General features: G+C 37.5%; 1 protein-coding gene across 1 annotated transcript; it reads left to right on the plus strand.

Moving 5' to 3' along the window:
* The first annotated feature begins 17488 nt into the window (after nt 1-17488).
* LOC128229778 (sulfotransferase 1E1-like) lies at nt 17489-18557 on the plus strand. Its single transcript, XM_052941599.1, has 2 exons — nt 17489-17652; nt 18227-18557. Exons 1-2 carry the CDS (start codon nt 17490-17492, stop codon nt 18367-18369), a joined length of 306 nt encoding a protein of 101 aa, XP_052797559.1. The 5' UTR covers nt 17489; the 3' UTR covers nt 18370-18557.
* Nucleotides 18558-23877: the final 5320 nt, after the last annotated feature.

Raw genomic sequence — 23877 nt, forward strand, 5'->3', positions numbered from 1 at the left:
AATGCATGTAGTTTATAAGTCAATTGGAACAATGAAATATGTACACGCCGGGGGCGCATATCGTTTATAAGTATATTTGCCACATATTATAATAATGAACCAGTCAGTTGTAAACACGCCACCCCCCCCCCCCCGCCCAGGTCCGGGGAATAGCGGGGACTTTGACTTGGAAACCTGGGGCAATAAAACCTCTCATGATGAAACATAATATTTATGATATCTTAACGTTTTTAAGTACAGAAAGACAAGTCGAATGATTTCAGAGATAAAAGTCAGAGAGCTGTTCATGCCTTTTTTCGGAGTAACATGTCTGAGACTTACGTCACCTTGTTGTTTTATTGGTATTTTTTCAAACTTACAAATTTAATTATATAGTTACAATAGTTATGCGTCTATTAGGTTTGCAGGAAAACCTAGAATTAATTTCTAAACTTTATAATTTTATATTGTTGTCCCGAGAGTTTGCGGATGAATACCTTGGCCGATAGTGACTGTTGAGGACACGTGGTGATGACCGGGTATCAATGACGTCAGCCTTGTTTGCCTCTAACATGGTGGACATCTTTGTGTCCTGTACGCGCGCTGACGATCGCCGCTGTATCATGGACAACATCTCGTACAGCCAGTTCGTACCTGAAATACGAGGGCTGTCCCACTAGATCGTAGACTTCAGTTATTACAAAAAAAATAAATAACTATGGGCGTTCTTGTTGGTAATGAACTAGTTTTGGTTTAAAATAGGGTTCACAAACAGTGTATTTGTTTTACTGGTTTCAAATAAAATAAAAAAAAAAGTTTTATCCTTTCTTTTACAGAAACCGAAACTGGTTTTTTAAACAATCGAAACCTCCTCCAGGGGAGCTTTCGTCGGTTCGTTCCATTCGAAAGCCACTTGAAAAAAACAACATGGCGGACAATGATTCAACAGGTGTGTTGAAACACCATATTTAGTTAAAACAGGCAAACTACCATGCGGTATCATTGTTTTAAATAATTCTGAAAAAACAGGCAGAAACTCCACCATGTTGTTGAAGCTGTACACAAAACCATACATTTGTTACTTCAAGCAAAATTTTCGAAACAGGTTTCTAAACCGCCGAAACCCATGAAACCAAAACTGAAACTAGTTTGGTATCAACTAAAACGCTCTTAGTGTTCTAAAAAAATCTCCGAAATTAAATACATCTTCGTATGCAAATACACATGAAGTTTAGTAGGTCATATGTTAGTAGATATGGGATATACGGGTGCAAAAGAACCATATCGGGTGAGAGCTATATATATATATATATATATATATATATATATATATATATATATATATATATATATATATATATATATATATATATAGCTCGTATTTATGTAGATTGAAAACCGTTAAGACCCAGTGAACATTTCAGGCGCGAAGGACGAAATTGACATTGGGGCCGCAGAGGGGTGGGCTAGGGAGGGGTGTCCCCTCCGTTTGAGATTTTTTCAATTTTAAGCATTGAAAGACTCTATTTCCAGTGAGTTCAGGTATTATTTTAATGTTTTTATCTAAACCTTTTTCGGTTAAAATAGTTGATAGATATAAAATTTATTTAGTAACATTTATTCACTATTACATTTAGACACTGACACATTGGCAAGACCTTCAGAAGCTGACATGTCTTTGTCAGAGCCCTGCATAGGTTGTCACTGTGCTTTAACAGTTCATACCCTACATGAGGCCATCTGACTCTTCACATCAACGCACCAACAATGCGCGCTCTGGTCTCAGTGTCTTTTGTGGTCTCATAGGTGGTATCCCACAATTTATTGAGAACGGAATAATTGCTTAAGACACTTTTCAAACACTCCGCTCTATCAGTCCATCAAGTCGGGCACAGCACTCTAAATCCAGGTGTGGCGGGACTCATTTCCTTTCTTAGTTCTTCAACTACAGTCTCTTCCACCTACCCGTCTTCAATAATCTGCCGACTGTTTTCACGCCATTCACACGTCAATTAGCTAGATGGTCACAGGTTTAATTATGACATGTTGACCTGTTTATTCGATATCGTGTAAGACTGCTACTGATCTATATGCGCGTAGCTTTATTTAAAATACGATTATTAGGAAATTCGGTATCAAATATTCGCGGCCCCATTGCCGTCACTAGCCAGAATATTGGGACCGCAGTCGCGGCCCCTGCGGCCCCAGCTTCTACGCGCCTGCATTTAAAACGGAAATGTTAACGATGTGTTTCAAACTTGTTTGAATATGAGCCATTTTGCAAAATATGGTCAATTAGTGAGTATGTCAAACACTAGGAAAACACCTGGTTACACATTCTAGAGGCGTTCGTTTGAACACTTTTTTCATGGAACTTGATTGATACCTAAGTCTAGTTTTAATGTGGGGGCATGTGAAGTCAAAAAGAATGTCAAACACACTTGGTTACGATCTGGAAGACATGAAAAAGGATGAAAATGGTCAGGCCACGAATAAAGGTAGAGCACTGTGACGTCACATGTCTAAAATCGCTTGTTAAAGCTGCACTCTCACAACCTTTTTTGTCTTGGGACGAGCCAATTTTGCAAAACTGCAAGGAAGTTTGCAAGGAAACCAGTGATTTTAAACTGCTGACAAAAGATCAGATCGCAGGTTTTCATTTTTATGATAAAGAAATGATGTTTCATGCATTTTTCTTAACGTTAGTAACGGTTTTAGCCTAAAATCATTATTTTTTAACGTATATATGAATGACTGCGATCTGATCTTTTGTCAGCAGTCTTATTACACTGAATTTCTGATATTTACGCAAAAATTGGCTTATTACAAAGTGAAAGAGTCGTTGACTTCAAATTATGATACACATCACATACCAAACTGAAAGACTCGTGATCATTAGCGATTCTCGGACCTTAAAACGTATCCTCTCAAGTGCAGAAGTTTGTTTGCATTTCCTCCAAAATGTGGGTAATGTGCTTGCAAGAAACATATTCGGGGGTTTAGGTACAACAATCGGCATGGAAACATGTACAGTCGAGTTATAACCATGAAGTTTGGACAATAGGAATATATACATGCAAGCACAGTTACAACATACACAGATATGCCATATTTACCATATTTGCCGAGAAAATACGAAAAAATGTGGATAAAATCAACACGTTTATTTGTAAACATTGCCTCCTAAGCCGCAATCTGTTCAATAACTTTTTTATCTTTAAAGTTATGATACCAAACTAAGGTGTCGATCGAAGAATATGTTTTTCGCCACATAATGGACGCATACATTTTTCAAAATTTAAAGAAAAAGTCCACTTACCAGATAAAGGTTGGTACCAGAATCGGTACTTTTCATTCTAAATCCGCCATTTTGTTTACCATGAAATATTTTTCTCACTTAATGTTTGCATGAAACGAAATTACGTCCTTCCCCTTGAATAAATGGGCGGAGCTTTGCCATCGGGCCCGTTCGGCTTATGTCCGCATGCATTCGCGGAGCGGCATACGAAAGGTTGCGGTATGAACGCCGATACCTATCCGACGCAGAAGAATACCGACAGTTCCGGAATCGGCTCCCGAACGCTTACCGATCGTGCGGAATGGTTGCGGTAACATTGCAGATCATGCCGAAGTGTTGCCGAATCGTTGGCGATAGAATGCTGAGATGATGCGGAGTTGAGAGTCGGGGTATGTAAACGATGCCGAACTACTATTTTGTTATCAGTTGCTAGTTGGACACCATGAGGCAATGGTGTTTGAGGCCTTTACCTTGTACTTCAGTTTCAAATCCAAGCTGAAATGGATGCCATGCTTTCCTTGGCATTGTTTTTGAGACAGAGACGAAGAATACGTCAACGATGGTAGATCCGCCCCTTGACTCACAGACGACAGGAGGCTTCAGTTTGGACAGTACAATACATTGATGCAAGAACTCCGAGATGAAGATCCTTCAAACGGTATGTCAGGATCACGCCTACAATGTTTGTCGACATACTCCAGCGTCTAACGCCTCACATTCAGAAAAAAGGACACCAGGTTCCATAATGCCTTTCCTGCTGGCCTAAAACTTGCGATGACGCTGAGGTACATGACATCTGGGGACACATACGCCTCCTTGGCATATTACTTCCGTGTTGCTGAGAATAATGTATGCCATTTCGTCCCAGAAGTGTGAAATGCTCTGCTCATGGAGTATACGGACTAGTGTTGTGCCGATGATTGATAATAATCGACAATTGATCGGAAAGGCCCACGTCGGCGACAATCGATAGTGAAATTTGAACAATCGATTATAGAAACAAGAGACGTAACCGCTACCGACTACCAGTCAAAAATGTCATGGAAATATGCTTTGAGTCTGGTTTATGTCAGTTTATGTTGAAATGCTGAGGTATTACTATGTTAAGTTATCTAGTCATATTCTAATCAAGTCAATAAGTCACTACAGTACCTTTGTTATTACAAATTGTCCTTCTAATTTAACTGCTAAAGGATTGGTTCTCAACACATGTTACCGTTTACTTCTTACCATGTAAGAATTTAGTTTTCTCAGTTTTCTGAAAGAAAATGCTCTTGTAAAACATTTAAAATTTTCAACTTATTCTTGTACTTGTTACAGACTAATTATTAGAAAGAAATTAATATCTTCCTTTGTGTTTATTTTACACAAGTGACATGTATACAATACGAAATGTAATTACATAAGACAAAAATTAGAGCTAGTGGTCTCATGTTCTGTAATAGTAACTTGTAAACACTAAAGGATAGGTGCGTACTGAATACATAATGTAATTTATACAAAGAAATGTACACACACTATTGTAAGGGAACATTTGTGCTTAAAACTGGTGCATGTACTGTATCTGTATGCCTTAAATATGATGACCAATGATAATTAAATAATGATCAAATCGATTAATAATCGATCATTTATCGGTTTCATAAACCGATTATCGATAGTATTTTTTCTGTCCGATTCCCAACACTAATAAGGATGACGTTCTGGCCATTCCCAATACTCCAGAGGCCTGGCGTGGAGTGGCCGCCCAATTTAAAAACATGTGGAAATGAAGAAGCCACCGGGTTCGGGAAGTTTGTATCACAGTTACAAGGGATTCTTTAGCATAGTCCTTCTGGCGTTCGTCGATGCAAACTAAAAGTTATCTGGTGTGACCTGGGGGCATGGGCTTCATGTCAGACTTCCAGATCTTTAATGATTCTGAATTGAAGGAGTATATGGCTAAAAGATAACGAAGCCTCGCAGAAGGCTTTCTTAAGGTGTCGAGTAAATGGCGATGGGTTCCCGAACGTCGCGAATGGTTCCCGATGGGTTCCCGAACGTCGCGAATGGTTCCCGATGGGTTCCCGAACGTCGTGAATGGTTCCCGATGGGTTCCCAAACGTCGCGAATGGTTCCCGTTGGGTTCCCGAACGTCGCGAATGGTTCCCGATGGGTTCCCGAACGTCGTGAATGGTTCCCGATGGGTTCCCGAACGTCGCGAATAGTTCCCGATGGTTTGCCGAACGTCGCGAATGGTTCCCGATCGTTTGCCGAACGTCGCGAATGGTTCCCAATGGTTTTCCGAAGATCCCGAAGCCGTCCCGAATAAAACCTTCGGCGTCCAAATTTTAAAACTTTTAAAATGTTGATGCCGAAGTTTTTTCGATCCCGATTTGGCACGAAAGTTTCCAGAAGTGTTAAGGAACGACAAGGAAGGGTTCCAGATCATCGCGAAGACATGACGAATCATCCCGATTTTGCGAATTCCGCTTTCGGGGGCCTAGTGGACGGCAGGTATAATCGATAATGCAGAATTATGTGAATCCAGTCATGCACGACTGTTCCATACTTTTTGCAAATACAGCATTTAAAATAATGGCTCTAACGCTTTTGTGATGTGCTCGGCAAGATCACATGAGATTATTTACCAGATATGCAGAAAATTTATGTGCAGTGGTAAAAAGTTTACTTTAATGATATTTTTTATTAACTCGATTACAACGGCTAGTTTTCAGTATATTACTGGCAGGAATACATAAATTAGATTTTATCAACATTTTAGATTAACATAATTTACGTTTAAATGAACTTATAATATTAAGCAGGCATAATATTATACATTCACCTGTTCACCATCGTACTGGCGCGTTTTCACCATCGTAATATCGTGACATGGCGTTTTTGTTATCGTAGAATCGAACTGTCGCGTTAACATTGTCGTACTGTCGCGTCATCATTGCAGTATCGCGCTAAAATTATCGTACCTTCGCGTTATAATCATCGTACAATCGTGTTATCTTTATCGTACTGTCGTGTTATCATTATCGTATTTTCGCTTATAATCATCGTACTATCGCGTTATCATATTCGTACTGTCGCGTTATCATAATCGTACTGTCGCGTTACCTTCTTTATCGTACTGTCGCGTTATCATATTCGTACTGTCGCGTTATCATAATCGTACTGTCGCAGTATCATATTCGTACTGTCGTGTCATCATTATCGTACTGTCGCGTTATCACAATCGTACTGTCGCGTTATCATAATCGTACTGTCGCGGTATCATATTCGTACTGTCGTGTCATCATAATCGTACTGTCGCGTTATCATATTCGTACTGTCGTGTCATCATTATCGTACTGTCGCGTTATCATATTCGTACTGTCGTGTCATCATAATCGTACTGTCGTGTCATCATAATCGTACTGTCGCGTTATCATTATCGTACTGTCGTGTCATCATTATTGCACCATCTCCTTTTCGGTGCACATGTGCAAGCGCAAAGTTATTTGAATGTAGAAAAACACTCAAATAAAATATTGTTTCTCACGAAGATAAATCTATGTACATGCATAAATTACATCGATGTGTGATTTCTTCGGATGTGTACATTTCAACCATAAAATAAGACAAAATTTGAATACCCAGCTGGTAGTTGGATAATCTCAATTATAACCCGATGCCCTATATAAATGCAATTGTTCGGTATTTTAGACTGTTTAACACATATTTTCATCCTCACAATGTTTTGAACTGTTGACCGGTCAACAGTATGAACTGTTACCCGCACGTGAGGCTACGTCATGGGTTTACCGAGATTCTAAAAATAAACTGCATACCGTTTAAACTGGTTTTGTAATTTAAATTGGCTCATGGAGAATACCGAAGTAATTTCAAGCGCTCGGTCGTCTGAATAAACTTCAATATATATATTTAAAGTTTAGAGTTGATGTTACCATTATAGTACCACGGTCATGACTTGGCGCACTCTACCGATATATGTGAACATGTGATTTTTCCCACGTGGTAATGTTGAGGCATTTAGCTGGTAAAATAGTTTAACCAATCATTTTATCATACATTGTGTCACGGGGATGAACAAAAAAGTCACGTGACCACAAATGCAAACGTTAGTATACGTAGTATTTTGGCTCGATTGATCGTCAATCCAGGTAGGTTTCTTATCGATATTTGTGTTATACACGAGAGTTCGTTAAAGTGACATAGCGCAAAAAAGAATGCATTGTTTTGTCTTTCGATCGGTGTATTGGTCACCATTCATGTTTGCATTTAAAATGGTGTAGTAAAAGAAAAGTTATCTTTGATTTAAGTCTTCATTTTAAGCAAAATATTGCCTTCCGACGTAGCATTTATGACGTAATTTATCACGTGGTATACACACACTGAATCCTAGCGTGTCAAGCGTCCCACGGCCACTCATAAATTGCATTCATAAACTATTGAAAGAAACCCGTATATATATATACTGTCATTTTTTCACCATAAATTAAATAGCTTTCACTTTCCAAGGTCATGTATTTGTGATAAATAGTTCTATTGGTTCATCTTCAAATTTTGGACTCGATTTTGTAGGGCTTTAACCCACGCAAAATAGTGAATTTTATAGGGAAAGTGAGCAAAATTTATAAACACAATTATCGACTGCTATTGTTTTGATCCCGAATCACGGGATCCATACATTAACCAAGATGCGTTCCGATTGTGGCAGCCCCATAAGCCTACCAGACCAATCGACCCTTACCAAATCGGCCCAAACTTGAAACGGTAACCTATTCGGCCCCTTACCAAATCGGCCCCATCCTGTAGACCTTCCGGCCCTTGATTACGTAGACATTTCGGCCCTTATTTGTTTTAATATTACGTGATAAAGGTATAGAGATATATTTTGAAAAAGATCAATAAAGACTTCAGAATCTTTGTCAACAACGACAACAATTAACTTTAGTGCATAGACGATCAAAATATCGCAACAGCAAATGATTGCTACAATTTAAATAATCACATAAGGGTATCCAAACAAACATAAATAGATGCGACACAAATAAATTAATTAAATAACTACATTTCATAAACACATGTGTTCGATGTTTCGTAAAATCCCTACGGGAACAGAGAGGATTACGTTTAGTGTGGTTAAAATGTAACTACTATTAAGTATCAAATTTCAGGTGTAACATTTTACATATTTTGAAAATATTTGCGTTATTATCAGGAGTCGGTTTGTAATTGAGATAGATTAATAATGTATAGTTTATTCTGGAATAATAAACTTCATTATATAGTGCACAATTTTACAATAAGACATGGTAATTTTAATTCAACAAAATAGATATGGCATCCAACAGATCACATAATCGACATACAAGTTTGTGATTTATTTATGATTCATGGACGGTCGAAAAGCTTTAAAAACGGTTTGGCAGGACTGAATTATGTAATAACTGTTTACAGAGTGCAATCTCGACCCAACAACACTTCTCGTATACTCAGAAATGTATAAAAACGTGAAAAGTTGTGTGAAAACCAACGTCTATTTTCCCTCTACTTTGATATACTAGTGTTACTTATATCTGTCTCTAAATTTTGCTTTATGGTTACATATATTGTTCAGTAATTATTGATAAAGCAATATGAAATAGACACAGGCCTGGCTATACCAGTTTTTATGTTATTCCAATATATGTACTAGAAAATAAAATATATAAGTGGGAATTTAATGTTCGTGAAGTTGGCAGACTGGCAGCCCAGCAGCCCAGCAGCGTGAAGTCAGCAGCCCAGCTGACTGACAGCCTAGCAGCGTGAAGTCAGCAGCCCAGCAGACTGGCAGCCTAGCAGCGTGAAGTCAGCAGCCAAGCAGACTGACAGCCTAGCAGCGTGAAGTCAGCAGCCCAGCAGCCCAGCAGCGTGAAGTCAGCAGCCCAGCAGACTGGCAGCCTAGCAGCGTGAAGTCAGCAACCCAGCAGACTAACAGCCTAGCAGCGTGAAGTCAGCAGCCCAGCAGACTGGCAGTCTAGCAGCGTGAAGTCAGCAGCCCAGCAGCCCGAATTTTGTTAATATAGTTATTTAATTGCACACCGTCATATATATATACAGTGGCTGTGGGACACTGTGACTTGACACGCTAGGATTATATCAAATTTAATCTATATGCAAAACCATCGAATGTTTAAAATGAAAAAAATAAACAAAGAAAAAGAAAAGAACGAACTAAAACTAAAAATAACTGTGGAAAACACATCCACATCGTTTAGTTGGTTTTGAATCATTACTTAAGTTTCGTGTACAAATGGATAACAAAATCTCTGTGTTATGATATGATCGTGATATTATTTTGTTGTTTTTCAAACAAGGATATATACTGATAGGTATGTGCTATTTGAAATATAATATATATTAATGTACTTTAATCGTTGATCATTAAAGTAGCTAAAGATAAGGAGGTAGTGCAACGATCTCTCAATTCTCTTTTGTCACATATATAAGTATAATATATTTTTTCTTACAGAGTATTATTCCAGCGTCCTGTTTCAATAGAAAATTTTATGTTCATGGTTCTTAGTTTATGCTCCAGTCACTTGTAACCACGGCTCCCCCAGGTCCGGGGAATAGCGGAGACTTTGACTTTCGGTCCAGCCAAGCCCGGGTAAAATCCCCGCTCTGCGGGGACGAACTGGTAGTTAAATCCCCGCCAAATGCCCCCGAACCCCAGGGACCATAGGTAAGGACCATTTCCCGCGAGTTTGGCGCGAAGACCCAGGGACCATAGGTAAGGACCATTTCCCGCGAGTTTGGCGCGAAGACAAAACCACCGCATTCACCCGGCACTGAGGGGCCACTTGGAAGGTAAAAACATGGCCCATTTCCCCGGCTATCCCCGGTATACCCCGGACCTGTGGGGCCGTGGTTACAATTGACTGGTGCATTACAAAGGATATGGCTTGTCTTGATGGGATCATTTTAAAGCCTTTGACCAATGCATCGTTGCAAAGCAAACTGTGGGTGTTCTAGGTGTGAAAAAGACGTTCAAAGACGCACTAATGAATAAGTGTCTTTTTCTTATTTCTTAATTTTTGAATATTCTTTTGCAAAAAAATGGAACAAGCGAGCGAAAAAGAATAAAAATACAATTTTGTCAATTTTCATGAAACCCGAAACGAGCGAGGAGCGAAAAAAGGAGAAAATATTGTTCAATAAAATTGCCCTTTAACCACTATTTGAATGCAATCTTAGAACTGAACCTCTAATGGACATTTGGATAATGTCCGAATACATACTATTATCTGTTTTAAGTACACACATTATATGGATAAACTAATTCTAATATTATTAAAACAGATTTTTAGTTTGACGATCATTTATAATAAAAAAATGACGCTGCATTTAGGATTTTTTTAAAATGACTTATATGAATATACCTGAATCACTGCAACTGTATTTAGATATTCATTAGGATTGACTTTTGGATTTTTTAAAAATAATGTTTTACACTGGCATCTTTTAACATCAGACCCCATTTACATTAAAACTTCTTGACTTAATTTCGTTTTGATTATCACAGTTAATGCAATGGGATATGCTTATCGAAATGAAAAGTATAAGAATATGTTCAGAGTATTTTTATGGTCAGGGAGTTGTTTTGATAATCCCGAATTATGCTGTAAAAGAAAGCTGAAATTAAAGTGATCGCATCGGTTTCTTCCCTTTACAAAAAACACTTTTGCGTAGAAAATTATAATTGATTTTTTTCAGCCTTTAAAATATTACTTAAAAACTCTGGTTGGCGATAAAAATATAGGAGCGGTAAATCCGCGGAAAGAAACATCAATTTGGTGTGGCCTAATGTTGTTTTACAGGTAATTATTTGTGTTGTAAATATGTAAATTGTATAATGTATTTTTATTATATTGATGTATATTTGTTTTAAAGTACAAATAAATTTAATACATGTATATTACCTTTTTCCGATATTTAATCAATATGTTCGTGAATATATAAAGGATATTAGTAGATTTCAGAGTAAAATCATATTTTATTTTACGAGTGTCACAGAAAAACATATTTTTCACGAGTTGCAAAGCCACGAGTGAAAATATTGTTTTTCTGTGATCACGAGTGTACGATTTTACACTGAAAACAAACTTTATTATGTTTCTTTTATGCTTAACCGCGGTGTTTTATTAGTTTTTAATTTATTTTTCTAAATACCCCGTATTAGTGTCATCTTTCAGCTATTTGGTCGCTCCTTCGTCAAACGTCGTGATGAATTCATCCATTATTCTAATGCTTGAAACTCAATTTTGACCTTTCCGGACCTTCTCTCTTGCAATATAATTGAATATTCGGGTTTTTCTGGAGTGACGGTTCAAACGGTACCGTACGTGACATCAAGATGTAATTATGGAAATGTTATAATGCATGTTGACAGTTTTATGGTATTAACAAATACACTATTTTAAACCAAAGCTTGTTTTACGTTTTCCCTTCATCCATACGAGTTTGGCCCGGCCTGTGACTTTTTATCTTGGCCTTTGAAAATACATAAATGAACTTTTCGCACTACAAATTTGGTCCTCTCACTTATTTGTGGGTCAATGACACTCGAGGATTTCCCCGTATTTACTGTAGCTCTTCTTATCATGTAGAGCTGTTTGACGGTGAATATAAACATTTATTTACTGTAGCTTCTTATCTTGTAGAGCAGATCTGTCGGTAACATTTATTTTTGTGGAGAGTTTTCTGTCGACCTACATGATTTGGTAAAGTCGTCTTTGTTTTATAGATCTATCTGCCTTTTGCGCATGCGTGAAGTAACTATGACAGATAAGGAAGCCGCCGTCTACATATTTGGTGTTTGCAATATATATTATTTGGGAAAATTGCAGAAATTTTCAAATATAGCTGTCTTGCTTATGTCTGGCTCTTACTGTCACGACTTCCGCCCCGATTCCTGCCTACTTATCACAGAGGCATTATTCGTGTTGAATCGGGATAACACTGGTGATATGTGAACGACTATTACGATTACATATATGTTAGGAAGCTGCGTATTAAACGTAATTATTTGTACAATAGTCCCGTTCTTTCGTACTGATTCATGATAAATTAAAACTCACGACCAAACACGACCATCAACGATACCGATTCACCAGGATCACACAAGTATGACAAGAATAATTACGATTGCGTGAAGATTGCGAATGTATTCACGATCTTCAAAGTCTCGCCACGTTCGCGTGAAAATGCCGTTACGAATATATTCACGACCGGCAAAGAATCATCAGGATTTCTTGAAGATGTCGTTTAGAATGCATTCACGACTCATCAGGATTGTGTAAAGATGCCGTTGTGAACGTATTTAAGACTCACCAAGAATGTGTAAAGATGCCGTTGTGAACGTATTTAAGACTCACCAAGAATGTGTAAAAATGCCGTTGTGAACGTATTTAAGACTCACCAAGAATGTGTAAAAATGCCGTTGTGAACGTATTTAAGACTCACCAAGAATGTGTAAAAATGCCGTTGTGAACGTATTTAAGACTCACCAAGAATGTGTAAAAATGCCGTTGTGAACGTATTCAAGAAGCACCACGACCCAGCAAAATTGTGTACAGATGCCGTTGCAGTTGTATTCACGGTGTGAATGTTTTCAAGAAGCACCAAGACCTAACAAGATTGTGTACAGATGCCGTTGTAAATGTATTCAAGTCAAACTAAGATTGTGTAAAGATGCCGTTACGAGTGTATTCTCGAATTGCCAAGATCCACCAAGAGTGTGTAAAGATGCCGTTGTGAATGTATTCAAGATTCAACAAGATTGTGTAAAGATGCCGTTGTGCATGTATTCAAGACTCAACAAGATTGTGTACAGATGCCATAACAAATGTATTAACGATTTGCCAAGGCAAACCAAGATTGCGTGAGGATGCCGTTACGAATGTATTCACGACTTGCCAAGGCTTACCAAGATTGCGTGAAGATGCCGTTACGAATGTATTAACGACTTGCCAAGGTTTACCAAGATTGCGTGAGGATGCCGTTACGAATGTATTAACGACTTGCCAAGGCTCACCTAGATTGCGTAAAGATGCCGTTACGAATGTATTAACGACATGCCAAGGCTCACCAAGATTGTGTGAAGATGCCGTTACGAATGTATTAACGACTTGCCAAGGCAAACCAAGATTGCGTGAGGATGCCGTTATGAATGTATAAACGACTTGCCAAGGCAAACCAAGATTGCGTGAGGATGCCGTTACGAATGTATTAACGACTTGCCAAGGCAAACCAAGATTGCGTAGAGATGCCGTTATGAATGTATTAACGACTTGCCAAGGCAAACCAAGATTGCGTAGAGATGCCGTTATGAATGTATTAACGACTTGCCAAGGCAAACAAAGATTGCGTGAGGATGCCGTTACGAATGTATTAACGACTTGCCAAGGCTCACCTAGATTGCGTGAGGATGCCGTTACGAATGTATTAACGACTTGCCAAGGCTCACCAAGATTGTGTGAAGATGCCGTTACGAATGTATTAACGACTTGCCAATGCAAACAAAGATTGCGTGAGGATGCCGTTACGAATGTATTAACGACATACCAAGGCAAACCTAGATTGCGTGAGGATGCCGTTACGAATGTATTAACGACTTGCCAAGGCTCACCAAGATTGTGTGAAGATGCCGTTACGAATGTATTAACGACTTGCCAAGGCAAACCAAGATTGCGTGAGGATGCCGTTACGAATGTATTAACGACTTGCCAAGGCAAACCAAGATTGCGTAGAGATGCCGTTATGAATGTATTAACGACTTGCCAAGGCAAACAAAGATTGCGTGAGGATGCCGTTACGAATGTATTAACGACATACCAAGGCAAACCTAGATTGCGTAAAGAAGCCGTAACGAATGTATTTATGAACTGCCAAGATTCCCAATAAAGATTATGTTACAATGTTTTTCACTGTTCAGAATCACCTCGTTTTTTCTAAATCGTGGGCAGTCGTAGCCAAAATCGTAACTGTAAGTCAGACTTAACGCCGGTGGTCATCCAAATTGACTTTGGCAGTGATTAAGTCGAACAATTGCTAATAAACATGTTTAATTAAAAGAATGACCATGATACCTAGGAATATGTTTAAAAGGGTTCGTATTCGAATTATCCGTTACAAATCTCTGTGTCAGCCAGTTTTGTAATTTATAACAGTTTGAAGTCGACCCACAAAATGTTCGACCCAAAAACTGTTCTACATTTGATAGCTGTTGAATTTACTTTTCCACATACGCAAACAAACGTAATAACCAATGAGAAATAGCACACTTCTTGTACTGACATCCATACAATTGTTGATAATTCAATCACATGCGATGATGAACGTTGTTTTGACTAAGGTTATTATTTATTTTATGAGATGTACTTCCAAGATCGATTTATTTCATAAACAGACAGCTAACAGTAACTTTCAAAACATAAATTCAATTTGGTATTTAGACGTAAGAGAAATTTGGTGTTGAGATCAAGATCGTACAACCATGTCACGTGTCCAGGAGAAGGACGATGGCGGGGAGACCTTGGAGTTTGTGGACATGGGGGTTATCCGAACACCCACCTTCTTTGGTTTAAAGACTGACGATGAACTCAAGAAATCTTTGACGGGATACCGGGCTTAAAACTCAGGGATGTTGATGTTATGCTGTGCACATTTGTAAGGACCGGTATAGTTTCGGCGTGTGGTTGACCTAATAATTAATGCATCGTTCAAATTGCTTTACAGTATAAATCAGTTCAATTCATTTGTTGATATCCAAAGCATTTATTTTTTCTAAAACCAATACATGTAGTTGAAATAATATCAAGAAGCGAAATGGGTCATAGAAGGACAAGATCACTTTCGACTTGTTTTAAAAGCGTTCTCAGTGAAACATTGGTATTTTTTAGACATGTTATGTTTCAGTCTTTCAACAGACAGTCGATACAAAAAAATCGAAAAAAATCCAATGATGTCCATTTAAAGCTGCACTCTCACAGATTGAACGTTCGGACAACTTTATTTTTTTTCCTGGAACGAGCCAATTTTTGCGAAAATCCATAAAAAACAGTTATATAAGACTGCTGACAAAAAAATCAGATCACAGATTTTTATATTGAAGTACAAAAAGTAATGTTTTATGCCATAAAACATTACTGTTCGAACGGAAATATGAAAATCTATGATCTGATATTTTGCCAGCAATCTTATATCATATTATATATATTATGGTCTGCAGACATTTACTCAAAAATTTGCTCTTCCCATGACAAAAAAATAATAAAACCTGTCAAAACGTTCAATCTGTGAGAGTGCTGCTTTAAGGTGTTAATATGGACTAGCTACATGATTTGCTTATACACAGTGTATGTCTGAAATAGATTGTAAACATGAATTGTGATGAATTATATGTGTTCCATACTCGTGTGGTCAAGAACGAGCTGGATGTTTGAGGTGTTAATGATGTTACTGCGACGAAAGGCGGAACGGGTGGACATCACCAAGCTCGGGACAATGATTGAGGCACAGTGGGCGGAGGATGTGGACAAGGTTTCCTCTTCCAGGGTCATCAACTGTCATCTCGCACCCAGGTAAGGCGTCCTCCAGACATACCCATACGATACCCTAGGGGAAGGGGCGCTTTAAAATCGTCACTAAACGGTTTAACAAAAACAAGAATTAACAATACTCAATTGGCTTTGGCCCAAAAATGCAAACACCAAATAATATAATGAATCCTATCCACGTTTATTTTTATAATCGTCATGATAAGATATAGTACATTTTGTCTTTCGGCAATGCTAAATGCGTTCTCTTTCTTCATAATTTTTTTTATTTCGGATAGGTTCTCTTCAAGTTCAATTTCTGCCAGCTAACATATACTACTTCTTCGCCTTTTTGTAGATTTTTGCCCAAAGACCTGGCATAGAAGAAGATCAAGACGGTGTTATGTTTGCGAAACCCAAAGGACACGGCCGTCCCACACTTCAACCATATGCGGGGCCTCAAAATGTACAACTACCGTAATGGACAATGGAAGAACTGGCTGCGGCCTTACGTCCAGGGAAAATGTGAGGTTTCTTACTTAATCATTAGGCCTACAAATTAGTTTTTTACCTGTATTGTCATAACGCATGGATGATTGCAGCATGTCCCGTGAAAAACAATATACCAAAATTGGATAGATCAGTTCCAAACCATCTTAATTGCATATGTTTTATGGGTATTTACAATTTGACGAATTGACGGGTTTTCAGACGAGTACGGGCCCTATTCTGCATACATAAACCAGTGGCAGGAAGCCATAGAGGTGGGACCGGAGTACCCGCTACACGTCATGTACTTCGAGGATCTAAAAATGGTAAGTACGGGGCTAAACCCGCCTACCTGAACAAATTTCAAAACGTAATAAGGGCGATGCCACGGTACTTACTTCACGTCATGTACTTTGAGTATCCGGAAAGGGTGAGTACTCCACGCACCTGAATGAACGGGCAAGTAGTATAGAGACAGGGCCGCTACACGTCATGTATTTCTAGGACCTGAAAATGGTGAATACGGATCTTTCACTGTCTACCTGAACAAATGGGTGGAGGTTATAGAGGTGGGACCGAGGTTTATTAATACATGTTATGTGCTTCGAGGATTTCAAACAGGTAATGGAGAAATAGACAAGTACGAGTCTTACCATATCTACACGAACGAATGGTAGGTTGTAATAGAGGACTTGGGCTTGGTGGGCGGCCAGGTACATTATATATAACATGTACTTCAAGGACCTGCAAATGGTGAGGAACCGTGCTGTGTGAAATAAAGCTTACTAAACCATGTTTCCATTGAACATATAAAATTTCACTTCATAAATACCTTATATCTGCCCGCCTATTTTTTATTTTACTAAAATGGTGCTACGACGATGCCTACCACGCGATTTTCCAAATTGGAATCAATTAATGTCTTTAGCATAAAAAACAAACAGAACATTTATCTATGTTAATGTATGCTTTAGACAGAAATATGAGGTTAACATGTTTTGAGGAATTGTGTTAAACGAAGTTGAACAATTTCAACATATCCGGTATAGTTTCAGTCACCCCACATTTCACATCCGTATTGTCTTATTATGTTTAATCACTATATATGAAAAATACAAATTTAGTGTTTACCTTTTCTTCAGAACGGGATGGAAGAACTAGAAAGGCTTATTTCATTTCTAGAGATCGATATATCGGATAATTTGAAGAGAGATATACTAGACATGTGTAGCTTCCAGAAGATGGCTGCGGACAAAATTACCAAACAAGAAGAGGTTTTATTTAATGAAAACTTTCGATTCTTTAGAAAAGGTAGGCTATGTGCGAATACTGTGAATTTGTTTAAATTATGAAGGCTACGAATGTGGTATTTTCTTGTTTAAACATTAACGGTACATTTTATTTGTTTTAAATATGTGCACTTCCCATGTATAAGACATCGTCGGCTATTCACGCTATTACATGCCACTTCATCGTCAAAGTGGCGGTAGTGGTAACAAACTATGTGTATGATATTTTTTAAACATTGAAGCATATACATCATTGTAACAAACGGCATACATTAACGAAACTATTTTTAAAATTTTCTCACCTAGTAGAGAGGAGGGAGGGAGCTCATAGCCCTTTAGAAAAACTGTCGATTTTGAAGAATAATTCCAAAGCTCACTGGGGTTGGTTGCCAAAATCCCTGTTGGAATGTTCCAGGCATCAGGTAGGCGGCAAAGTCTAAATGCCGGGTCCTGGATACCTACGGATATGTCTAAATCCCATCTGTCGGGATCAATTACCAAACCATAACCCTAAAGCTACTGTTTGAATACCCCGTCGCCCCATTCCCGGCAAATTATTGATAAAGAAATGAAATGTGTTTTCAATCGGATTTCAGGTGAGGTTGAGAACTGGAAGACCTGGTTTACGGTGGAACAGAATGAGTACTTCGAGTCCGAGTGGAACAAACAGATCCGGGCAGATACAATCTTTCAGTTTAAATACACACAGAAAGAAGCAAACTTTTACAAACGTCTTTAACCTTTTTTTTACTGGACAGACGAATGTAAATGAGTGAACCACATTGGAGTTTTTCATTGTTTTCGATCATTAAAGAACGGTTACCAATAGACAGATTTTTTACCGTATCTTACTCATCATAAATAAAGTAAAACAGGACAAAAACATAGCAAAACTGAAGGATGGATTTATTTTTTAGTTAAAGATGTAAAGGACGCAATAAAAGTATAAACATTATCCCGGAAGAGTCCTTAGGTGGAATCATACCCTATAATTTAAATCCACGTGACATGACACGCGTACACAACCAACAAGAAAGTGGGCAATTTTGATTTTGTTTTTATTCCAAAAAAGAAAAATATGCACAGGGGCGGTTCCATGAGTAAGCGATAATGGTGCAAAGGGTATGGGAGTTTCTTTACCTAAGAACAATTTTGATATTTGTAATACAAAAAGGTCTATTCTGATGTATTTTTTCGTAAATGGTGTGGAGAGGTGGGCAGAGGGATTCTTTTACAGTTGAACCCCGCTGGTTCGAACTCCCAGGGACCAGCAAAAATACCTCAAGCCTCGAAAAATTCGAGCCAAGCGGGTATGTTTACCTTTAGTATAAAGAAATCGGTGTCCTTTACATCCAGTTTGAGCCAACGAGTAATTTGAGCCAAGCATGATCGAGCCAACGGGGGTCGACTGTAGTTAAACGTTACATGGATCAATCGAATATATATATATATATATATATATATATATATATATATATATATATATATATAAACGTCTTATCGCCAGTTTGCAGTTGCTCAGAACTTTGTAAGATTGAGTAATGACATATATAGCCGGGATTGCTTATGTCTGGTTCTCACTACTTCAGCCCCAATTTCTGCCTACTTATCAACTATGATTGACTATTGAGGGTGCCGCTGTCTAGAGGCAGTTGAAGCTTACGTCATGAACCCGAATCGGAAATAGATATGTAATCAGCTCTCAAATCGTATTGACATCTATTCAGTGCACAATTAATATATTTATGTGTCAAATTTCAAATGCAAACTCCTTTTACGTTTCTTCTTTTAATATGTTCTTTATAACATACAACCAATCAAGCAAATTCAGTACCAAATTGTGCAATATTTTGTTGAGCATTATGAATGAAAAATTTAACGAGATCATCCAAGTAAAAATATTTACTATGCAAACATACCTATGTTATTTTGATACTCTTATTATCAACATTTGTTGAATTTTAAACAAAAATGTATTAATTTTCGGTGCTTTTCCATTTTTGTATATACATCAATCCATTTCATTTGGTTTTAAAAATTATTCACAAAGCTGCGACAATTTCGCGATACTCATTTAATGAACATAACGAATGGTCGGTTTATTGTTCGCGTCAAAATAACACGTGACTACACAGAGGGCGGAGCAAATGGTCGATTTGTTGCAAACACCAAATAAACTACATAAAATGGTACGAGCTTTTCGGCCTGCGGCCTCGCTGCGCTCGCTCCATTTTCTGTAGACCGCCAAAATGAACTATAACAAATACATAGAGCATGCAAAATAGGAAATTATTATTATTTTATATGTCAAAAAATATCAAGTAATGAAATCAACATATGAGCAACACTAAATTATAATACATGGGGCAAAAATCATGGACGACGGAGGCTTTCGTCTTAAAACACGTTCATATTTTTCTGGGGCTCCCCTGGCTGCGTCGTTGAGCTCGTTTCGGATTCATGTTTTAACCACAGTGACTTGGAGGGAATGTGCTGAATTTTGACGTTTACAAAATCTATTGACATTTTGCCTAAAATAAACCTAAAATATTTTTTTTTTCTTCAGATTCATCAAAGGGGTCACCCATACCAACTATCTAGCATAAATAACTATGAATTGCGGCACTTTTACAAAGTCAGAAAATCTCGATTTGTCTAAATAGAGTAAAGTGAAACAACTCCAATTTCATCGAAATGTGACAGCTAAGAAAAACATGCCTACTAAAGAGCCCAAACGAAAAGTTGCAACAAAAACATGCAGCCAACATGCAGATAAACCTTCAATCTTTCAATTGCAACCACTATTCTCACCTGAACATGCATCTAGTTGGAGAAATTTGATAAAGTTTCTGAAAATATCCAAAAAAAATCTCAACACAGACTTGCGTCGCATTAATGAAAATAAACCAGTCTATTTTTTAATATTGTATTTAATAAAACAATCAACCTTATTAATATTTCATCAATTACCTTTCATTAATAAACGAACAAAACAGCCTTTACTCGCGAGATAATGGGTAAATTAATAAAAAAAACACATGCAGGTTTGGTTACATTACACTATTACTTCTTCCCCGAAATCGGCTACCACGTCTGCTTCATGAATAATTCAGTTGAACCAAAAAAACGTCCGCCCCGTCGTATTTAAGCAGACTTCAGCTGTCATTTCCTTTTAAAATGATATTTTCTTGAAGTTTTATTCACAAATGAAGTCGGAGGACACAGGTATTACGGCAACCCCGATTTGCCATATTCAACACCCCGATCAAACGGTACACGCAATATAACAATTAGTGTAGCACAACCTGCAGTCATTCCGGCCGATTCCAGTGCTATTTTTCGTTTCGACTTTCTTCATTTCTTTTTTTTTCTTTTTCGAATATTTCTGTTGGTAAGAGGTTTTAGCAAATAGTTATACTTTCTTCTTAGTGTCTATTCATTAATGTTCGTATTTTGATATTTTCATTTAAACTACTACTTGTTGATCAATTTTAATTGAAGAACAGGTGTCCCTTACCAACTTCAATAAGTAAAAATGCTTAGTAAAGAACAGTCAGAGTTTTTTCTCTTGCCTTTCATGGTCATAGCGTTATTCTCACTGGTCAGGGGGGTAGTGGGAAAAGTTATGTTGTGAATGATGTTGCAAATGCTTTAAAGGCTCAAGGTAAAGTCGTCGCAATAACTGCAAGTACAGGCATAGCTGCGACCCAGTATAAAACGGGCAAAACATTACATAATTGGTGTGGATTAGGTGATGGAAGAATTCCTGCTGCCAAACTGAGTCAATATATTTGTACAGATGAGCGTTATGTCAAAGAATCTATTTCTACAACTGATGTTTTGATTATTGATGAATGTTCGATGGTCAGTCAGAAAAATTTTGATAGTGTTGAGCTTATTTGTAGGACTGTTCGAAAAAATGATAAGTTCTTTGGTGGTCTTCAGGTGATATTATCAGGCGACTTTTATCAACTGCTCCCAATACCTGACATGCTGTATGGGGAAAATGGCCGATACTGTTTTGAACCTAATCAATTATATAATGCAATTCCCCACCATGTTGACCTTAAAAAAGTCATGAGACAAGACGATAAAGCATTTATTTCTTGTGTTAATGAACTTGAAAGGGGTACTCCGTCCGTTTGAACGAGAAATTGATGTAAATGATAGCACTCTCCATTTATTTGCTTCCCGTTATAAAACTGACTTATTCAATCACGATCAACTTACTGAATTTCCAGGTGAAGTCAAAATATTCAAATCTTTGGACGAGGGTGACAAATATTACCTTAACAAATTTCAAGCGCCGCCAACTATTGGGGTCAAACTAGGTTGTCCGGTTATGCTTATTTCAAATTTATCTGATAAATTAGTTAATGGGAGCTTGGGGAAAGCGATGGAGATGTCTGATAATACTCTCTCTGTTTACTTCAAGAGCGTTGATCAACAAGTCGATCTAAAAAGACAAATCTATGAAATTTGATCCCGTGACTGGAAATATGTTAGCAAAAAGGCAACAATTTCCAATCATTTTGTCATTTGGTATCACTATACACAAATCACAGGGCATGACACTTGATTCTGTTGTTGTAGATTGCCAAGATGCTAGAATCCCAGGTCAAATTGGTGTAGCCATTGGCCGTGTTCAAAATCCCGAAAACCTCCAAGTCTTGAACTTTAAACCTCACTTTGTAAGGGAACATAAGAACACTGTAAAGGAATTCTATACTACAGAACAATTTTTACCTAGACATAACGAGTTAAGTTGCTGCAGGAGTGAATATATTTCCAGGCAATTAGATAATGATTTGTTTAATCCATTTGACATTGACGAACTAGATATTGAAGACGATTGCGAGTTATCCGTGTCAGATGATGATGAACCTTTTCATATAGAATTTGAAGAAAATGACGACAGTAATGTCTTTTACATGCAACCGTATCCCTTTCCAGATTATATTAATCCTAGCGAAATACTGAACGCAGTTTTAGCAGATTATACTGATACCCCGATGCTGGAAAATGTCAATTCATGTGTTCAAAAAAATAATTCAGACAGGCTTCCTTTTGACCTTTGGCTTAATAAACAGTTTTTATCTATAAACAAAATTTCTGACGCTCACCTTTCATCGGAAAATACTGTTGAAAACAAGGCTACTACTTCATATTGTGCTGACGTAAATTTGCATTTTAAATCACAAGAATACATCGATTCATGTAAAGAGTTAATTTCCAAATATAGCATGGATCGCAGATCAGGTCTGTTTGTATGTACAGCCTCATGTTTTAAAATACAAAATGCATTGATAAAAAGTAAAGCAGAATCAATTAAATGTTTACAATACACTGAACGCGTCATACCAACGAACAAGTTTGAAGAGGGTAAAGGCACACTTAGATACGTAGGCGGATATTGCGTTGCTAAAATAAATAATAATAAATCAGTATCAAAAACAAGTCCAAGTAGGTGCTCTTTTCAATCCTAAAAGAGTAGATACACTTAAAAATGCTCGCGACAAAGTGTTTTATATGTCGCAGCTAATATCATCTTCAACCGAACTTCAACATTCGTCTAATTTTCAAGAAAGCTTGAGTTTTACGTCTCAAAATCAGAATATTCGTGAAGGTCTCACGAATATTACTGACCATGCATTTATATTTCTTGAAGAGCTTAATTCTCGTATTCGTCAAATTGAGTCTTACGAAAATCTTTTTACACAATGCACTAATATGTCTGAATATATAATGAGTGAATTAGAAAGTAAAACCGAATAAATGGAATTCTCTATTTCACGCAAAACAGTCTGAGTTGGATAATGATGTTCAAGTTTCAATTTTGTATGAGTTATTCAAGGAAGTACTAAATAGGTTTATAAATGTATCCCTTTCACGACTTAGCAAATACTTTTTGACAAATATTAAGCTTGAAAAAAGTAAGGCACAGGTAAAAAAGTGTCTTTGAGTGAAATATTTCAGGACCAGTCTCCTGGTAAAATTAAAACACATTATCTTCTTAAAGCTGCTGTATTAAGTGACAAGTCTTATTTCGATGACCGGTTTTACACCAAAAAAGATTTACAGAAGCTATGTGAAGCTTATGATATTCAAGTGTTGGCTAAACATAATAAGAAACATTTAAATGATTCACTCACCGATGTTATAACAAATTGTGATACTATGTTGACACCTGACGTTTTTAATAGCTCAGAAACAACCTTGGACGAGCCTGGCGTAGCTACCATGACAC

Source organism: Mya arenaria, chromosome 4, assembly GCF_026914265.1.
Source record: "Mya arenaria isolate MELC-2E11 chromosome 4, ASM2691426v1".
In the NCBI taxonomy this organism is placed as follows: domain Eukaryota; kingdom Metazoa; phylum Mollusca; class Bivalvia; order Myida; family Myidae; genus Mya; species Mya arenaria.

Coding starts and splice junctions, on each gene's coding strand:
- LOC128229778 (XM_052941599.1), top strand. CDS start 17,490: ATGGAAGAACTAGAAAGGCTTATTTCATTTCTAGAGATCGATATATCG. Junction 17,653..18,226: donor CTTTCGATTCTTTAGAAAAG/GTAGGCTATGTG, acceptor ATCGGATTTCAG/GTGAGGTTGAGAACTGGAAG.